General features: G+C 57.0%; 1 protein-coding gene across 10 annotated transcripts in view; it reads left to right on the plus strand.

Annotated features, from left to right (window-relative positions):
- The window catches only part of NINL (ninein like), a 90,129-nt gene that overhangs the window by 44,143 nt on the left and 26,430 nt on the right, over positions 1-19,556 (plus strand). For 6 of the 10 annotated variants that reach the window (XM_088844320.1, XM_088844317.1, XM_088844316.1 and 3 more), the window contains 12 exons: positions 203-299; positions 4,983-5,155; positions 5,650-5,716; positions 8,351-8,541; positions 9,185-9,337; positions 10,764-10,931; positions 11,460-11,642; positions 12,453-12,589; positions 13,805-13,945; positions 17,132-17,306; positions 18,115-18,225; positions 19,066-19,146. In XM_088844320.1, the coding sequence (XP_088700446.1) occupies positions 203-299; positions 4,983-5,155; positions 5,650-5,716; positions 8,351-8,541; positions 9,185-9,337; positions 10,764-10,931; positions 11,460-11,642; positions 12,453-12,589; positions 13,805-13,945; positions 17,132-17,306; positions 18,115-18,225; positions 19,066-19,146 (1,677 nt within the window). The remainder of the gene's footprint in view (positions 1-202; positions 300-4,982; positions 5,156-5,649; positions 5,717-8,350; positions 8,542-9,184; positions 9,338-10,763; positions 10,932-11,459; positions 11,643-12,452; positions 12,590-13,804; positions 13,946-17,131; positions 17,307-18,114; positions 18,226-19,065; positions 19,147-19,556) is intronic. The other 4 variants (XM_088844322.1, XM_088844323.1, XM_088844325.1 and 1 more) reach the window with 4 other exon arrangements.

Below are 19,556 nucleotides of genomic sequence, written 5' to 3' on the forward strand. Positions count from 1 at the left end.
TTTGGTGAAGGGCTTATGATTCACTCTTCATTGCCTTACTATATCTTCCGTGTTTTAAAACCTTAAGTAAATATTTGAAAAAATAAATGTCCTCAGTGCCGAAGGCAACATAAGATCTTCCATCTGAGAAAACCCCAAAGGACAGTGTGTTACGTATATGGCCTGTAAAAAGCAGTGTTGACCGCTTTTCTCAAATTCACAGGTTAACTTCAAGGAATTTAAGGACGGTTTCGTGGCTGCGTTGTCATCACAGGCTGGTCTTGCCTCCTCAGATGAAGACAGTGGGTCTTTGGAGTCAGGTAAGAGGCCTTTCTGGTCTTCTTTTCATCTCTTTCCGTGATTCTGTGACTTCTGGAGTATGGTGTTGTCCCTGAACAACGCAGCAGGTCTGTGTTTTCCAGCTGCATGGCCTGGGACCAGCACCTGGGTTTCTCTTCTCTGGCCTCCTTATTTGTTCAGTGGCTCTGGGGAAACTCTTGTATTCTCCTCTGCGGTGCACAGAATCCTCTGAATACCCTGCACTTCTGGTCACTAGATCTGCCGCACCAGGCCAATTTGCAGCACCAGCTGGGTGTCCTGCAGTTCAACTCCATTCTGACACTGTCTGCCTGGACACAGCTGCAGACCCCACAGGCTAAGACCGCACTGCCTTCAGACAACAATCTCAAGTCCAGCTTCTTGTCCTTGTGCTTCTGTCCCACTGGCTAAAGATCGGAGGTGCCCACGGCCTCCTCAGGTTCAGTTAATTTGCTAGAGCAGCTCAGGGAAACCCATTACTGGATCAGCGGTTTATTCCAAAAGGATGTGACTCAGGGTGAGCGATGCATTGGCTTGTGGCAAGAGGCTCAGAGCCCCCACGCCCTCTCCAGGCCTCAGTCTTCCCCAGTCTCCCCGTGTTCACCAACCCAGAAACTCTCTGAATGCCGTCCTTTTGGGGTTTATGGAGGCTTCATTACACAATCATGACTGATCCAGTGATGCGGCATCAGTGATTGAACTCAGCATCCAGCCTCTGACCTCCCTAGAGGTCAGGGGTAGGGCTGAAAGTTCCAAGGTCTAATCACATCCTTGGTTTCCCGGGCAACAATCCCATCTCAAGGTGTGGTTCTCAAAGTCAGCTTATCAGCATAAACTTGGGTGTGGTTGCTCTCATCAGTTAGGAAATTCCAGGGTTTTAGATCCTGTGTAAGGGATGGGAGGAAGACCAAATTCACATTTATTATAAGTCACAATCTCACAAATGTCAAGTCATATCTAGTGCTGTCCTTCCAGGGAAGGGTGTAGACAAGATAAAGTGGGTGTGGAGAGGTGGAAGAATTTGATCTTCCAAAGCGCAGTGCAGGTGTCAGGTGCGGGCCAGGCTGGGAGGCTGGTGGAGCAAGCAGGATGCACCAGCTGAGGCAGCCCTCTGCCTGTCTTCTGTCTCAGGCAATAGTGCTCTGTGCTCCTCGGACTTGTTAGAATCCTGGTTTCCAGTGGGGCCAGTGGAACAAAGGTACTATTTCAAAGCAAGTGAAGAGGGGCTTTGAAACTGGTCAGGAGGTGGAGGGAGAATTGTGGAGGGAGGCCCGCTTGGAGGTATGGACTGTGGGTCCAGTGGAATGTGATAGTGGACGTGCTCCTTAGGAGATGGGCCAACTCCCTGGCTGGCAGCGCCTGCCGTGCTCTGGCCGGGTGACCGTTCGGGGCTGCATCTGAGGAGTGCTAGGAGGGAGAGTGCAGTGGCCAGCTGGTCCCTCCCTCCCCCACGGGCCAGGGGTTCGAGGCGTCTGCCCCACACAGGCCCCTGGTCTGCTCCCACACACCGGGTGGGGCCTTGGACAGGAGCAGGTGCGTGACTGGGGCAGTGGGTGCCATTGGGAGGTTTGGGGGTTATGTACCTTTCATGTAGATTCCAGTGAACCACCACCCCCCCCGCAGTGGCCCCCACCCCCGAAATCCTGTGGCTGATCCTAGCCATTACTCAGGTGAGATTTTCTAATCTGGAGCTAGGCCCTTGGGGAAGTCCTTGCGGCCTCCCCTGGGGGTGAAATTGGTTGGAGTCCTATTCCTCCTGCTGGAGCCACGTGGGAGCCCTGACCTGGGAGAGAGGAGCTTGATGGGGGCGGAGTCTGGTCAGGGGGCCAAGGCTGACCGGGGGAGGAGTCTGATAAGGGGGTGGAGTCTGACAGGGGAAGGAGCCTGACGGGGGAGGAGTCTGGTCAGGGGGTGGAGTCTGACAGGGGAGGAGCCTGATGGGGATGGAGTCTGACCAGGGGGAGGAGTCTAGCCAGGGTGAGGCGCCTGATAAGGGGGCCAAGCATGACCCGGGGAAGAGTCTGATAAGGGGGTGGAGTATAACGGGGGTGGAGTCTGACCAGGGGGCGGAGCCTGATGGGTGGAGTCTGACCAGGGGGAGGAGTCTAGCCAGGGGGAGGAGCCAGCTTCTCAAAGGCCACCCTGGGACCTGAAAGGTCGGTTCGTTGGTTGCTTTGTCTCACGTTTCTCTTCCATGAGGTGGGAAGAAGGCCACTTGCCTTTCCCGACTTCGGGTGTGATCGTGTGACCCTGGGCATGAAGGTGCTTGAGAAAGGCCATGCCCATGTCATCGCTCCCTTTTCTGTGCTGGAACTCCTGAGAGTCGGCAACTTGTGTCCTCTTCGTGACTGGTGCTTTTCCGTTCCAACCCCGGTTTTGTTTTGTATTGTTTTCCTCTTCTTTGAATTTTCAGAGCTTTCCTCAATTACCTAGGCAGTTGGTGGTCAGTCATAGGCCTGCCTGAGGTGGCTCGGCCAGGGCCGGTGCACAGAGGCGGCCCCTGTTGTGAGAGCCCAGCAGGCCCTGCTTCCCCGGCCAGTCCACGGCATCCCTGTCTCCGGCTTTCTAATCTGCCTGCTGGTCCTTCCCACCAACTCACGCCACATGATTGAAAATACGTGCTTTGATGCTCCAGGAATGTGCATGGCACCCTCGGGCCAAATGCCTGGGGTTTTGAAGAACATTCTGCGTTTCAGTAGTTCTGCTCTTTCAGTGAAGGCCATCACAGAAGACATAACCAAACTATTTTTTTTTTTTTTCTTGTTTAATCTTTTGGCCATGCCTCTCAGCATGCTGAGATATTAGTTCCCTGACTGGGGATTGAACCTTTGCCCCCAGCATTGGCAGCAGAGTCCTAACCACAGGACCACCAGGGAGATCCTAAACCGACGTATTTTTAGCTTGTAGAGTTTGGCATTCTGTTCGTATGAATAAGTACGCACACACAGGAGGCACAGGGCGCGGCTGACCTTGAGGTCTGCCGGCCATCTGGGCAGCGGGTGGGGACTGGCCGTGACCCCCCGGAGCTTTCCAGGGAGAGGCCACAGCTCTGTGCTCTGTGGGTGGTGAGACACTGACTCCTCCTGGCCTGATTTGCCGCATGGACACTTTTTCTGGAGACGCATTTCCTCCTGGTGGAGGGAGGAGGTGACACTTTTGGAGAACATTATGAACCGGTCCTAGTGCGTGTGATTTCTGGACGTCTCGTTGCTCTGAGGAAAGTGCTGAGAAGCCGATACAATGAAGAAGGTGGGGACCACATCAAGGGCAGGTGGGCCTCCAGTTGCGGGCCGGGGGAATCTCAGGATTTGAGGGGCAGGAGCCCAGTCAGGCCAAGGGCGCAGATGCGGTGCTGGCTCACGACCTCCGGTGAGCGGCGAGTGGCTGAGCCCCAGGCAGGGGTCTGCGTGCTGTCAGGCGCACCTGGTTTCCCGAGTGTGTCCCCGCTGCCCACTCCCAGCTGACATGGCCTTTCTCTTCCCACTGCTCCCCTCTCAGCAACCAGCCTCAGCCCGTGTGTAGACAGAAACAAGAGCAGGTGCGGAGCCTGCGTGCAGGCCCCTGCTCCCTGCATGGGGTGCTCAAGCCTCCCGTTTCCTCCCTGTCAGTGGGAACGCCCCCCTCCTCTCCAGCAGCCCCGGGAGTTCCCACATGGGGAGAGTTTACAGGGCCAGACCCTGCCCATGATAACCTCACAGGGTCCAGGAACACGGTCAGCCTGCCCTAGATGCCCTCTGTCACCGGGAACTCGGCATCTTCCTCCCCAGACTCCTCCCTCGTCCTCAGGTTCTCTGCATCGCCAGCATCCCTGTTTCTCCTGGAGGCCCGGTTGGACCCAGCCTCCTCCTCTGATGCTCCCAAGGTCAGGGGCGGCGGGCCAGTTTCTGGTGAAGAGGAGAGAAGGGAGGTGGTACTTGGTCCCTGGGAGCATGACCCACCTGTGTGAAACGGTCTGTTTTCCTGGCCCGGCCTTGCTTCCTGGGACCCTATGCCTTTCTCTCCAACTGGCCCCTTCTGGGAGCTTGCCGTCGAACCCGTGTTCTCTCCTGGTCACAGCCCCGGCCGCACCCCCACTCCCCAGTCTCTCTGGCCAGGCAGATTCCTGCAGAGCCAGTGTCATTTCTTCTCTGCTTGGGGAGTCCCCATTGCTCCACAGATGTGGGCAGGTAAGGAGGGAAGCAGGAAGTGCAGGGGTGTATTAGGGCTTAAGGGAGCCTCATGAATCGCTAGCTGAAGTCCACACCTGCCTCTGCCCCTGACTTTAGACTCATGCGGAGTCTGAGCTTCCCCGACTGTGCTGAGGTCCTTGCCTCTGTGTCCTGTCCAGGTGGGGTGGGGTCGGGAGGGTGGGAAATGACCTTCTTATCTCTAGAGCACTCGGATTATTGGAAGGTTATTTCTCTGTGTAAAAAGCTATTTTTTTAAATTAGTTTTCTATCACATAACAAAAGCACATTTTGCTTGGAAACACTGAAATAACAGCGAGAGCTTAGGATGGAAAGTGCTGTCTCCCAGCCTAGCTGTCTCAGCCCCAGCCCCTCGTTGTCCGTTCCCTGTGTTCTTCTGGCATTTTCCTTGTCTGTCCCCGACAGCCACATCACACCTCCCAATCTGCATCTTTGTAAGCACAAGTGGACCAAGAGTCTGTTTTAAAGAGCCCCACACGCCTCCCATTTTCTTTCCAGTTGCCTCCCGGGCGGTGCCCCCAAAGTACGTGAGCGGCTCTAAGTGGTACGGCCGTCGGAGCCAGCCTGAGCCCTGTGGCGCTGCAGGTGGAGCCCCAGGTCTCCCGGAGCAGCCGGCCAGACCCAGTGCAAGGAGCCAGCTCCGCCGCTCGGCGTCCCTAGAAAGCGTGGAGGTGGGTGGAGCCCCCCTCGGCACCTCCCCAGTCACTGCTCACGTGATATGACACAGGAAGATGGGAGAGGGCATCTCATCGCTGGCAGAGGGGCTATTCGGGGACCTACATTTGGCTTTAAGGGGTCTCTGGGTCTATGTCTGCAGGGCAGCTCTGGCCACAGAGCATCCGCCTTCAGAAACGGGGGCCTCGGAGCATCCCCTGTTCACCACCACCCTCCCCTGGCCCTGCAGGAGGAGGGGAAGGTTAGTCGGCTGAGGGCGGAAAGGGCAGGTGTGCCACAGCCACGGTCAGCCACATCCAGCACTTGGACCAAGGCTCACCCTGCACAACCTGGCGGGCTCGTGATGATGCCTCCGGGGCCCCCTCTGAGACTCCTTGAGCTGTCCACTGCGGGAGCCTTCAGGCTATGGTGTCAGAAAGGACATCCATGGGGCAGATCCACCCACTGCAGGTTAATCGTGGCTGACGTCCTTCTCTTTCTGTTTTTCCAGAGTCTCAAGTCTGATGAAGAAGCCAACAGCACGAAGGAGCCTCAGAATGAATTGTTTGAAGCCCAAGGTAAAGCCTGGCCTTGTGGTGAATGCCCCCTTTGGTCAGTGCTCGGCCGGCAGCAGCAGGCTGCCAGCGAAAGAGAATTTCCTGGGAGGTGCCCAGTGTGGGTGGTCTCTCTGGGGTGCCCTTCTCCTGGGTGGTCCCAGCTCTGAGATTCTTGAGGTCAGACCCTTGGGCAGGGGCCGCTGGCTAAGAAAGCAGCTAGTTGGCTAGGGTCACAGTCATCCGACCGGCAGGCATGGGCCAGGGGACTCCTTCCTAATGTGCCAGGCCTGGGCCAGCAGCCTCCCCACTCAGCAGAGGCCCTGCATGTGCCCCAAGTGGAGGGCGAGACGTGGCTCTGGTCCTGGGAACCCGGCGGAGCACCCGGAAGGCAGTCACAGGTGTGCTTAGCAAAGCTGGGTGCATCAGCATGTGGGTGTGCGGGTTCCTTAAGGACGCCTCTCACCAGCGTGTGTCACAGGGCAGAATGTGCAGGACCATGGCTCCAGCGGGAGACCAGAAGCGACCGAGAGCTGCTCCTGAGCGAGAGGTCTGCACTGGTGCTGAGCATCGTCCAGACTGTGGCCCTTAGGGGCCGAGGCTGTTGTTGGCTCAGCGCTGAGCGTGGGGACGTCAGGCGAATGAGCCAGTGTCTGTGCTACTGGATGAAGCAGATGGACCTCTTTGTGTCCAAAAATCACTTCCCAGATTCCCTGGACTCAGAGTCAATCTAGGGGACGAGAGGAAGGGCTCCGGGGAGGTTATTCACTGAGTGATTTTGGGCTCTCTGCCCAGAGACTGCTTGGGTTCTTCTTTCCATCCGGGTTAGAACTGACACTCATGCACAGACACTAACGTCAGACCTCTCAGGACTTATTTACCTTCTCTGCCAGCCCTGAGAACACACACACCCTGCTGTCAGAATTGCTTTTCCCTTTGTCTGGTTCCTGCCTTTATTTATTTATTTATTTTAAAATTTAAAACGTATGTATTTGGCCGTGTCAGGTCTCAGTTGTAGCATGCAGGATCTTCACACGTCATTTGCGGTCTTTGATTGCAGTGCGCAGGTTTCTGTCTAGTTGCAGGGCACAGGCTTAGTTGCTCCATGGCACGTGGGATCTGAGTTCCCCAGCCAAAGATCGAACCCGAGTCCCCTGCATTGCAAGGTGGATTCTTAACTATGGGACCATCAGAGAAGTCCCTGTTTTTCCATTTTTCCATAGAACTTTCAGATGTTTTAAGCTGGAATGGGTGTTGGAAGTGGCCCTTTCCTTGTGTTTTCCTCAGCCCGATATACAGCATCGTTCATGAGCATGGAGGCCTCGCTTTCCTCACGAAAGGACTTTCTGATTATTGGTTGGGTTATCACAGTAAACGCCAAGATGACTCCTCTCTGGAGAGCTCCAGATCACTGACCGCGCGAGCCGGAGTCTGGTTAGGTGCAGGTGACCCTCGTCCTGCGTCGGGCAGGGTGGTGCAGTCTGGGCGTGGAGGGAGCTCTGCTTTGAAGCCTTGCTTATCTAAGGAGAGCTCTTGTGGGCACCCCGAAGTGCCCAAACACTCTCCCAAAGGGTGTTTCTCTGGCAAAGCTTCAGAAACCTCAGTAAGCCACCTGGCTAACCTGGCCGTCTGTCACCCGGACTCGCTGCTGAGTCTGCATCTCAAAGACCCCTGTGGCTCCTGATGTGAGGCGGTATGGAAAACAGCCCACCTTGAGTCGTCTTTGCTGGGAAAAAAAGAAAAAAGATGACACTCAACCTGCATCCAAACTAGCCTTTGGTGCTCAGTTCCAGTTTCCAGGAGATGTTAGGGATGGAAGGGCAGGAGGGCGGGGACTGGGGGGCGGGCGGGAGCTGACCCAGCGACTCTGGGGGAGTAGCCACACGCCCAGGGAGGACTCTGCATTGATGCTGAGTTGAAGAAATCAGCCGTCAGGAGACTTGGGACAGAACTGGGACGTCGTTGTTGGATTGTAGGGCCATCGTCGCACTGGGGTCAGGAGTGCATACGAAACACTCAGGGGTGAGAACACGGCAGCTGGGATTTGCCTTCAAATACTTGGGCCGGGGACTTCTGTGGTGATTTATTGTCTAGGACTCCGCACTCCCATTGCAGGGTCCCGGGTTCCATCCCTTGTCTGAGAACTAGAGCCCCTATGCTGTAACTAAGCGTTTGCATGCCACAACTAAAAAGATCTCACATGCAGTGAGCGACCAAGTCCCAGAGCAGCCAAATCAATATCACAGAAACAGAAAAGACGTGGGCAAGCACACACAGGGGCAGATGAAGCCAGGGCGAGAGGCTGCCCAAGGGACAGGTCATTGGCCTCTGCGAGACGTGCTCTGCGCTTTGGGCAGGTTTGAAGACCTTCTAGACATTAATTTTTCAAGCCGGGCCTTTTGCTTCTAAGCACGAAGCTTGCAGGTATGCTCCTAGGGCTGCAGCTTCTGGAGGCTCCCTTCAGACATGCCTTCCCCTCGTGCAGCAGAGTCCCCCTTGTATTGTGAACTTTTGCATAGAATTAAGTTGGCAGAATGCATGGTGAGCCCCGTGTAGCCACCGTCGGAAGCTTGACTCTCACACATGTCCCTCTGCCCATCTTTCAGTCCATCTGATTTCAGAGTAAAGTACCACCTTGGTGTGTTTCCCCTGCTTTAGGCCAGCTGCCAACCTGGGGTTCTGAGGTCTTCGGGAGCCCCCGGAAGTCCTGCAGCCACTCCTTCGACACCCCCGAGAGCTGGGTCCGGGGCCTCTGGGAAGAGCTGGGTGTGGGCAGCAGCGGCCACCTCACCCAGGAGGAGCTGGCCCTGATCTGCCAGAGCACTGGGCTCCAGGGCCTGGCGAAGGAGGTGAGAGGGGATGGGACGGACCGCCCCAAAGGGCTGAGTCTTTGTGGTTGGTGCCAGGCCTGGAAATCCCCTTCACCCTAAGACACAGATTCAGTCGTCACTGTCCGGCCTAAAATCCTGTGCTGACTCCCAGGGCTAGTGCTGACGGTCTGTCTCAGGCCACCTTCACTCAGGACCCTCGTCTGCCTGGAGCTCTCTCCCCTCTCTGGTCTCCCTAGGCCTACCGCCCAGCCCAAGGGGGGTGCCCATAGCATCTGGCTCTGACCCCGGCAGCTGTATTCAGCCCTTCCCTCCTTCAGGGCCCAGGGGAGGAGGGGGCAGTGTGATGGGATGGGCCCTGCCTTGCTGACCCTGAACCGCTGGGATTCCGTACACATGTGTCCCGCGCATACATGTCCCACTGTCCAGCAGACTCCGTCACAGCAGAGTCGGGGTGGGTGTTTGGGAGATGCGGGATGCTCAGGTGACCATTCACAGCCGGGTGGAAACTGACCAGGTGTGTGGATTTCACAAGCCACAGCCAGGAAGCCGGTGCTGGGATAGCAAGCCGCCTGCTTGGTGGGGTGGGGGCCGGGCCTGGGCGGGGCGGTCAAGGCTTCTTGGGAACAGCCTCTGAGCAGATGCCTGAGGCGCTTTTCTTTAGGAAATTGAAGACCTGTTCAACAAGCTGGACCAAGATGGGGATGGTAGAGTGAGTCTGGAGGAGTTCCAGCTTGGCCTGTTCAATCATGGGTCCCCTCGACCGCTGGAACTGGCCCCGCTTGTCAAACCCAGCGGGTCCTGGTCTCATTACCAGGTAAGGTGGGACCGATTGACTCTTGAAGCCCAGGGTGACTGCCGTCACTCTCCTGAAGGCCTGTGCTCTCTGCCTGGTCCCCAGAGTGGGTGGCGGGAGGTGGTCGGAGTGACCTCACCTGACACCGCTTCTGCCTGGCTGAGCGCCACTGGTGAGCTGCTCGCCTTCTCTGAGCCTCAGGGTCCTCCTCTGTAAAGTGGACGCACCTCACAGGGGTCTTCCATGGATTCCCTGGGGCACACTCGTTCCACCAGGAGCACCCGGTCCCTCTTCCCTGGGGGGCACAGTCACTGTTAGGGCCACGCCTTCCCTGGGATTCCCCTCCAGGCTCTCCTGGAGCTGTGTTCTTCCCATTTCTCATCCTGTATGAGGCCAGCTGGGGTCAAGCGGACTTTATTTACACTGTGCTGTTGGCCGGTGCGTTTGGTTCATCTCTATCTCGGGGTGGTCAGGGCTCCTCCCACCGCAGGGCACGGTTGTCCTGGGGAGTCTCGCCGCCGCCTCTTTGGCAACGTGGCTGATCCCGTAGTTTGTGGGCGGCAGTGCAGGAACAGTGGCCTTGTTCTCTGCTGGGCTGGGCTCGTCCGAAAATCAGGTTTCTACCCCTGAAGCTACTGAGACGGGGAAGGAGTCAGGGAAGTGAGGACAGTGCCCGGCCACCTGAGGGCAGGGACCGCACGGTGCCCAGAGCCCGCGGAGGAGGGTTCCTCCCAGGGGCCTCGGCCCTTCGTCGCTGCCCAGGAAGCGCTGACGTGGCCACGGGGCCATGTTCTGTGTGCGTGTGGACACCGGTGTGGCTGGGCTGCGGGTGTGAGGCCTCGCACAGCAGACCGAGGTTCTCCTGCTCCATCAGGGGAGCCCCTGTGTCTGGTGGTCTGGGGACAGCAGAGAGGAGGGGGCCGCTGCTCCTGCTTGTTCTGGTCCCAACAGCAAATGCATGTCCCAGGGGCCCTCCCTGGGGTGGGAAGCACAGCCTCCTGGCTGCACCTCAGCCTCGCCCGTCAGCTTTCCAGCTGAGGGGTTTTTCTGCCCTTGTCTCCAGCCCTGAATCCTGAGGTCATGTGCCCTCTGCTTGGGCCGCCCCGCCTCTTCTGAAGCCCATCCTGGCTTTCTCTGCACAGACTGGGTTTCCCTCGGCTGGCGTGTGCCTTCCCAGGCTCTCCCTCTGGGAGGACAGGCGGGAAGCCGTTGCTCTTTCAGAGAAAAGTTACCCCGGGCGCCCCGCAGGTGCTGGGGCGCCTCAGGCAGACGGCCCTGAACCTGGGCTCGGGTTGTCTTCGCGGAGCCTGCAGTCCCCACAGGTCCTCCGGGCACCCTGTTCCCTGCAGCAGGAGTTGGGGAGGCCGCACCGCCGATCACAGGTGGTGAGGTCACGGGAGGTGCGTGAGGAGGCCACGGTCCTGACGGCGCTGGTCCCCGCGTTCAGGTCCCGGAGGAGAGTGTCGGCCAGACCACCACGTCGTCCCTCGTGTCCGTGTGCTCGGGCCCCCGCCTCTTCTGCAGTGTGGATGATGGCAGCGGCTTCGCCTTCCCGGAGCAGATCATCTCCTTGTGGGCTCAGGAGGGCGTTCACAATGGCAGGGAGGTCTTGCAGGTGTGGACGGTCACGAGACTGCCCCAGCAGAGGCGTGTGGGCGGGGGGATTAGCGGGAGCCGCTGCCCATGAGGGAGGCTGGACAGAGAGCCTCGCAGACACAGGCCCCGTGGAGGGGAGACCCGTCACCCTCAGTTTGCTTTATTTTTTGATATCAATGTGTAGGACATCTTAACTTAAAAACATAATAAGTAAATAGCAGAGAAAGCCCACAGCCTGGAACAAATCCTTTCGAGGGCAGGTTTCAGTATCTCAGACTCAGCCTGCAGCGCGTGTTGGCCTCCGAGCCGATCCTCGGTCCTGGAGGACAGGAGGGCAGCTTAGTGCCTGCAGGACGCGGGCGTGGACACCAGGAGGCGGCGCCCACACGTGTCGCGCGGTTTTTCCAATCTGGAAGCTGCTGCCCACACCTCTTTGTCCTCTGCTCCCACCGTGATTTCATTGCTGGGAAGCGTGCTCTCAGCATGGCCTGGCGGCCGCTTCCAGGTTGCTCCGCATGCTTTAGCGTCCTGTCATTTTTTCTCCCAGAAGCCCTCGGGGCCCGGGAGAAGCATGGAGATTCGAGTCCCCGTCTCCTGGGTCACAGGAAGGACTTCCCCGTGGGCCCTGCCATGTGCCTGCCCGACCCGTGTGTCTGCAACTTGTAGTCACAAGCACCAATCACTGAGAGAGCAAGCCAGGGCACCAGTGTTATCACTAGGCAGCCGGCAGGTGCGTGGGCATCCCCGGCCTACTCTTTTCCTTATGGTGGTAAAATGTAGAAAGCACGATGTTTCTCTTCTTTTCACGTTACCTTGCCCAACCCCGAGGGGGAGTGGCTGTGACGCTCGGAAATGCGTGGCTGTGGCTCATGGCTCTATCGATCATGTTTCCACCAGCAGAACTTGCACTGTTCCTATGTCTGTTCGTGCTGTTTAGAGATATATTAAGGATTCTGTGTGTCTGAAATGGCGCAAACTCCACTCAAACTGGCTTGAGCAAGAGGCCATCAGGGGTCTTTGTGATCAGTTGGGGAAGAAGGAGGATGCTTAGGCTTGGGGGTCCCGGCTCTGGGGGTTGTCAGGACTCTGCTGGCCTTTGGGTCTTGGCTTCAGGTCTAGCACCCTCGTGCGGCTCCCCAGGACCCCGTGGCCTGGACAACGCTTGATTTGGCAGAAAAAGCCCTTCTCCAGCGTCCCTATCAATCCCCAAAGTCCTCTGCTTGCATATGCCCCCTTCTGTTTCTGTCCCTTTGCCCAGGAAGGGGGACTCTGTCCAGCCTGGGTCATGCCCACCTCCGAGGCAGGGACAGTGAGGGGAGGAGCCGTATGTTGACAGTGGGAGGGGGACCTCAGTGTGGACAGGGACCTGGGGAGAGGGACCCCAGAGGCACGGGAGCAGGGGAGAGGCTCCACTCAAGAGGTGGAGGCTTTGCAGACAGAAAAGGAAGGGACTGGGCCAGTGAAATCTGGGCCTGAGGGAGCCAGCAGATGTCTGAAGACCCGCTCATCCTGCCTGCCCGATGGGCCTTGCTGTTTTCAGAGCCTTGACTTCAGTGTGGACAAGAAGGTGAACCTTTTGGAGCTGACCTGGGCCCTGGAGAAGGAGCTCATGATGGTGGGCGGGGCCGCCCAGCAGGCAGCCTTGGCCTGCTACCGCCAGGAGCTGAGCTTCTGCCAGTAAGAGCCCCGCTGGGGGCGGGGGGCGTGGGGTGCCGCTGGCCAGGCTGGCCGCCTCGCCCAGGGCGTGGGCAGCCTGCGGGAGGAGAAAGGGTGCTTCCAGCACGGTCACAAAGCACGGCATGGCAATTAGGCCAAGAATGCTTTCCGTTTTAACTGGGTTTGGCTCCAGTTGAGCTGGATATTCAGGCCATCCGTCTACTGAGCCGGTTGGCATAGAGATTGTTATTGTGTTTTTATTGATGCTCTGAAACTACAGAAAAGGTTGGCAGTAATTCCAATCTCCATCCTCAAGACTTTGCATCTCGTTAGGTACCGACAGGTGAGACCTCTGACGTCAGGTAACTCTGCACAGGGGCCAGGAGGAAGACTGCTTTGGAGGATGACGAAGGGACACAAGTTTGTTGCTTCTCCAGTGGGGGAAACAGTCATCAAGATACCTGGTGCCCTGAGCCTTGGGCAGGGCCTGGGGTGACCAGACAGAGACAGGCGTCTCCTCTGCTCTGGGCCACTCCCTGGCACTTAGGTGCCTGGCTACAGGTGGCAAGGCTGTGACCAGGCAGGATAATGGGTGGTCAGCCTTCTCCCCTTCATGCGTCCAGTCCCAGGTTACGTGCTGGGGATCCCTGGGGCCTGAGGCCCAGCTGCAGGCAAGAGGGAGCATGGATAACTTCCCACCTCTTCTAAGGCCGTCTGGAGGGGTGAACACTGCACGCCCCAGGCTCGACCCTCTTGGTTCAGAAACCTGCGAGAAACCCCATTGCAAGCCAGTTGGCTTCTTGCTGTATGTACTTCTGTGAAACAGACTCAATAACTGCAGAAACCATCCTGGTAGGAGGAGGGTCAGGCTTCCCAGGTGGCGCTAGCAGTAAAGAAGCCACTTGCCAATGCTAGTGCAACCCGCTTGCCAATGCACGAGGTGTGAGAGATGCGAGTTCAATCCCTGTGTCAGGAAGATCCCCTGGAGGAGGGCATGACAGCCCACTCTAGTATTCTTGCCTGGAGAATCCCATGGACAGAGGAGCCTGGAGAGCTCCCGTCCATAGGATTGCACAGAGTCGGGACTGCCGCGACTTGGCACGCATGCACGGGAGGTGGATCAGAGCTCAGCGCTGGCCTCGGCTCAGCACTCTTAGGCCAGCTGAGTTTGTTCCTTCAGACCGGCTCGCTAGGCCCAGAGCAGTGTCCCCATTGACCCCGCCCTCCTTCCTGCAGGGAGCAGGTGGAGCAGATGGCCAGGGAGCGAGATAAGGCTAGGCAAGACCTGGAGAAAGCTGAGCAGAGGAACCTGGAGTTTGTGAAGGAGACGGACGACCTGCACTCCGTCCTGGAGCAGCTCGCAGAGGAGAAGGTCAGGTAGGTCCTGCTGGGGCCGGGGCGGATGGTGGACACAGGCTGCTGCCAGCTGAGGCCCTGCTGTCTCACCTGAGCCCGCAGCAGGGAGCCCGCAGACCAGGCATCACCCATGCAGTGGGCTGAGCAGACTCGCACAGAGTCAGCCCAGTTGGTTGCGGACAGACCAGAGGAAAGCATTTCTGACCTTTATGAAAGTCTTCCCCTCTCTCTCGGTGTGCCACTGCCTCCCTGTGGTCCTTTGCTGTGGCCGCGTTCGGCCCCGTCCCAGACAGGAGAGTCGGCGCCGGGTCCCCCTGGACACACATGGGGCTGTGCCCTGTGGGGCTCCGTGGGGCTCCTCGCTGGGGGGCAGCCTGGCTGCACACACCCTTCCTCTGCGGCCAGCACTGCCCTCCCCAAGTTCCCACAGGCCGACGCCGACTGATTTCAGGCCGTCAGTCGGGGAGCTGAGAATGGATTTGCGTTGGTCTCAGCCTGGTTGACCTGATTCTCCCGACCACCCCGCAGGGACTCAGTTCTCTCTGCGTCAGAGAGCCGGAGACTCGTTATCTCCACCCAAGAATCTGGTTGGGGGACACAAGGCCTCGAGGGCCATGTGGGTGCTGGAATTTTGCTCCGTGAGTAACACGGTGTCATTGGTACATATTTAGAAATAGCGTTTGCAGTTGTGTTAGGTTACTCTAACAGAAAAGTATTGAGGGATACATGTTCATTGTAGAAAACTTAGAAAATACACACACAGGGAGAGATGAAAGCAAAGCCCTCATGTCCACAGAGGTCGTTGCTCCTAACCTTTTCCACGAGTCCCTCGCTTCTTCCTGTGCACGTGGTTGCTTTCAGAGAGGTGTCATTGCTGTAATGTTGCATATCCTTTCTGAGCACCCGTCATGTGGCTCTGCCATATGTTACTGCACCTTTCCCCTTTAAAGAGGGAAGTGATGTGATCAAGTTTGTAAAACTCGCCCCAGCGTCTGCAGGCTGTTAGGTTAATCGTGCTCATCAAACTGTTTCCCTGAGTGACAGCTGCCCTTGTGCCCCAAAGCTCTGCGGTGAGTCCGAGGGAGGCCGAGCCAGTCATTTCTGGTTTCCACCACAGTCAGTTGATTGCGGACCCAGCCAGGCTCTGCTGAAATAAGAGTTTCCACTCATCTTCACTCTAGATATACTGGGTTTGAGAATCCTGCTAAGCAGCTGTTTCAGTGATGTTGTTGTTCAGTCACTCAGTCACGTCTGACTCTTTGCGAACTCATGGACTGCAGCACACAAGGCTTCCCTGTCCTCCACCATCTCCCGGAGCCTGCTCACCCTCATGTCCATCAAATCAGTGATGCCATCCAGCCATCTCATCCTCTGTCGTCCCCTTCTCCTCTCGCCTTCAATCTTTCCCAGCATCAGGGTCTTTTCCAATGAGCCATTTCTTTGCATCAAGTGGCCAGAGTACTGGAGTTTCAGCTTCAGCATCAGTCCTTCCGTGAATATTCAGGACTGATTTCCTTTATGATGGTTTGATCTTCTTGCAGTCCACGGGACTCTCAAGAGTCTTCTCCAGCACCACAGTTCAAAAGCATCAATTCTTTGGTGCTCAGCTTTCTTTATCGTCCAAATCTCACATCCATGCGTTACTACTGGAAAAACCGTAGCTTTGACTAGATGGACCTTTGTCAGCAAAGTGATATCTCTGCTTTTTCATATGCTGTCTAGGTTGGTCATAGTGTTTCTTACAAGGATCAAGCATCATTTAATTTCATGGGTACAGTCTCCATCTGCAGTGATTTTGGAGCCCAAGAAAATAAAGTCTCTCACTGTTTCCACTGTTGCCCTGTCTCTTTGCCATGAAGTGATGGGACCGGATGCCATGATCTTAGTTTTCTGAATGTTGAGTTTTAAGCCAGCTTTTTCACTCTCCTCTTTCACTTTCATCAAGAGGCTCTTTAGTTCTTCTTCCTTTTCTGCCTTAAGGGTGGTTATCATCCGCATATCTGAGGTTATTGATACTTCTCCCGGCAGTCTTGATTGCAGCTTGTGCTTCACCCAGCCTGGCATTTCTCATGATGTCCTCTGCATATAAGTTAAACAAGCAGGGTGACAGTATACAGCGTTGACGTCCTCCTTTCTCGATTGTAAATCAATCTGTGGTACTCAGTCTAGTTCTCACTTTTGCTTCTTGACCTGCATACAGGTTTCACAGGAAGCAGGTAAGGTGGTCTGGTATTCCCATCTCTTTAAGCAGTTTGCACGGTTTGTTGTGGTCTACACAGTCAGAGGCTTTAGTGTACTCAACCAAAGGCAGAAGTATATGTTTTTCAGGGAATTCTCTAGCTTTTTCTGTGACCCAGTGGATGTTGGCAATTTGATCTCTGGTTCCTCTGCCTTTTCTAAATCCAGCTTGTACATCTGGAAGTTCTCGGTTCACATACTGTTGAAGCCTGGCTTGAATGATTTTGAGCATTACTTTGCTAGCATGTGAAATGAATGCAGTTGTGTGGTAGCTTGAACATTCTTTGGCATTGGCCTCCTTTGGGATTGAAATGAAAACTGACCTTTTCCAGTCCTGTGGCCATTGCTGAGTTTTCCAAATTTGCTGGCATATTGATTGTAGCACTTTAACAGCATCATCTTTTAGCATTTTAAATAGCTCAGCTCCACTAGCTTTAGTGATAAAGCTAAGGTTTGGCACTGTTTTCCCTGCTGATAGAAGAGAAATGGTTGTTGCGAAAGATCACTGCAGAGTCTGAGGGGAAGGGCCCCCGCCCTATCCTCTTTCTGCCTTGGGATTCGCTGTGTGCTAGGTTTCCAGCGCTTGTGGTGTAGGCTGACTTCTCTGCACCTTCAGCCCCCAAGGGCCCTGATGATGCCTTTATTTACTCATGCATTTTTTGATGATGTGGAGAAGGTTGAATGGCCAAGGGGTGCCCGAGACCCACCCAGAGGTCACCTGCTAGCTCGCCCCATGGGCCGAGGGGCCCGCTGGCTCACTTGTCTGTGTGGAGTCACCTCTGCCAACCCCGAGGGGGGCAGTTCATGAGGCCTCCGCTGCCCCACAACACTGTAACTCATGTGTCTATCAGGAGGGAACAAACGAGTCCCAAGTGCTGAGGCCAAGTGCACCGACGGAGACCCCGGGGAGGGAGAGGTGCAGGTGGCGCCCCTGGGGAGCCCAAGGCACCATGAGCCGTGTGCTTGCAGCCGCCTGGAGCAGGGCTACCGGGGGAGGCTGAGCCTCCTGCGGTCCGAAGTGGAGGTGGAACGCGAGCTGTTCTGGGAGCAGGCCCGCCGGCAGAGGGCCGGGCTGGAGGAGGACCTGCGGCGCCTGCAGGCGGAGGAGACCGGCCTCCGCGAGAAGCTGGCCCTGGCCCTGAAGGTAGGGGGTTCCGGGTGCTGCGGGGTGCCTCATCAGGGCGCCCCACCCGAAAAGAGGGGGGCCACGTTGCCCGGGGTCTGTCCCCCACACCCACACCTTCCTGGGCCAGGACTGAGCCCTCGCCGCAGCACTGGGGGCGTGATGGCAGAGAAGGTTTTCTGTAGCCACAGGGCCCATTTCTCAGCCGGCAGACACGTCCTGGCTTCCCTAGGAGAGACCCAGCCCTCCTCTGCAGCCGTGTGGGCAGCAGGATGGGGCCCCGGGGCTCTCCCTCTTTGGGTCAGCAGCTGCCGCCTCGGCTGCCTCCCTGGGCCCAGAGAACTAGAGCAAAGACAGGAGCGTCACCCGCCCCCAGCCCTGGCCGTGTGACCGGATGCGGGGCGCTCTTCTGGGCTGTGCAGAGCGTCCCTGACCTGCTCCCCGCCTGCCTTCGCTTCCAGTGAGGTGGCCCTGGCCCCACCTGCTTCTCCTTCCCTGACTCGGGACTGTGGGTTCTTCCACACCTGCCCTGCCACCCCCGCCTCCCTCCCCAAGAGGCGAAGCCGGGCCTGCCTTCTGATTGTTTCCTGTGTCTGTGGACACCGCCTTCCTTCCGGTGGACTCCTGGGCTGTTGTGGTGCAGCTTCAAATCCGTTCTTTCAAAGACGGCTCGGGAAGGCTTGTCACCCCCTTCCACTCGTGCTGCTTATGACCTTCTGGAGAGCTCAGGCGGCGGGAGCGCCTCCCCCAGAGATCCTGCTCCAGAGCCCTGCCTCTCGCTCCCTCCTCCATCCCCAGAGCTGGCCAACCACTGACCTGTGTCTCCTAGGAAAATAGTCGATTGCAGAAGGAGATGATTGAAGTCGTGGAGAAGCTCTCAGACTCAGAGAAGCTAGTCCTGAAGCTGCAGAATGACCTGGAGTTTGTGTTGAAGGACAAGGCAAGTCCTCTTGCTGACTCTGAGTCCCCAGAGAAGCGCCTGTGGGTTCTGGGTAAAGGGCATCAGGGTCTTGATGGAGAATACACAGGAGACGGACTTAGGTTTTTCTGCTAAAATTCCACGTGCTGCTCAGTCACTCAGTCATGTCCGAATCTTTGTGACCCCATGGGCTATAGCCCGCCAGGCTCCTCTGTCCATGGAATCTTCCAGGCAAGAATACTGGAGTGGGTGCCATTTCCTACTCCATGAGATCTTCCCGACCCAGGGATTGAACCTGCATCTCTCGCGTCTTCTACATCGGCAGGCAGATTCTTTAGCACTAGTGCCACCTGGGAAACCTAAATTTCTCTAATGGAGAGGAAATTATTAAGGCTACTTTGCCCGTCTTTTCCTCCCCTTCAGGCAGTGCAGGGGTGCAGGTGACACCCCAGTGATGCCCTGCCCTGCATGTTGACCTTCTGGTGACAAGGCCTGGAGCAGTCAGAATCTTGTGCACAGACCCCAGTGCTGGGGTGAGGAGCACTTGGGACCTGGCCCTTTCCATCACCTTGAGAGGAGGAGGGAAGTGGTGGGAGGTGCAGGTTCCGTGCAGGGACCTCCCAGGTGGCCGGGGCAAGAAGGCAGCCCAGGGTCCCGGTGGGAGCATGACCACCCTCCTGACATTCCGAACGTCATTCTGCCCTGAGACCTCTTAAACAAAAGGGTGGGGAGGAGGAGGCGGGACAGGTGGTTGCGCCTGCAGATGCTGAGCGTCTTGGGGCAGTATGAGGGGGAGACAGCCCACCCTCTGCCTGGCCTGAGGTTCTGGCCCTCATTTTCCTGCTTGCCTCTGGCTTTCAGCTGGCGCCTCAGAGCACAGAACTCCTGGCCCAGGAGGAGCGGTTCTCAGAGATCCTAAAGGAATACGAGTTTAAGTGCCGGGTAAGTGGCCCTCTGCCCGAGGGAACCTCAGGGGCTGTCTGCTGAGGACTGGGTGGCCCCACCTCCTGGCCTCCACGTGGAGGGAGGCCCAGCCCGGGTCCACAGGAGCGTCCCTACGTGAGCCAGGCGGGCTTGTCCTCTGATGTGGGCTGCCTTCTTCAGTTGAGGTCTTCTGAGCCTCGTGTTTTTGTTTTTTCAAATATTTTTGGCTGTGTTGCATGGCTTGTGGGATCGTAGTTTCCCAACCAGGGATCAAACCCACACCCTTGGCAGTGAAAGCATGGAGTCCTCAGTATTGGACTGCTGGGGAATTTCCCGAGCCTCATGTTCTGCAAGGAGGCAGATGGGGCTTCGCCTGCCCAACACCTGTGCCTGGCCCCACACAGGCTGCCCAGCCCAGTCCCAAGGCC

The sequence above is a fragment of the Moschus berezovskii genome, chromosome 15 (genome assembly GCF_049115385.1).
Source record: "Moschus berezovskii isolate FMDL1 chromosome 15, NW_MosBer_1.0, whole genome shotgun sequence".
In the NCBI taxonomy this organism is placed as follows: domain Eukaryota; kingdom Metazoa; phylum Chordata; class Mammalia; order Artiodactyla; family Moschidae; genus Moschus; species Moschus berezovskii.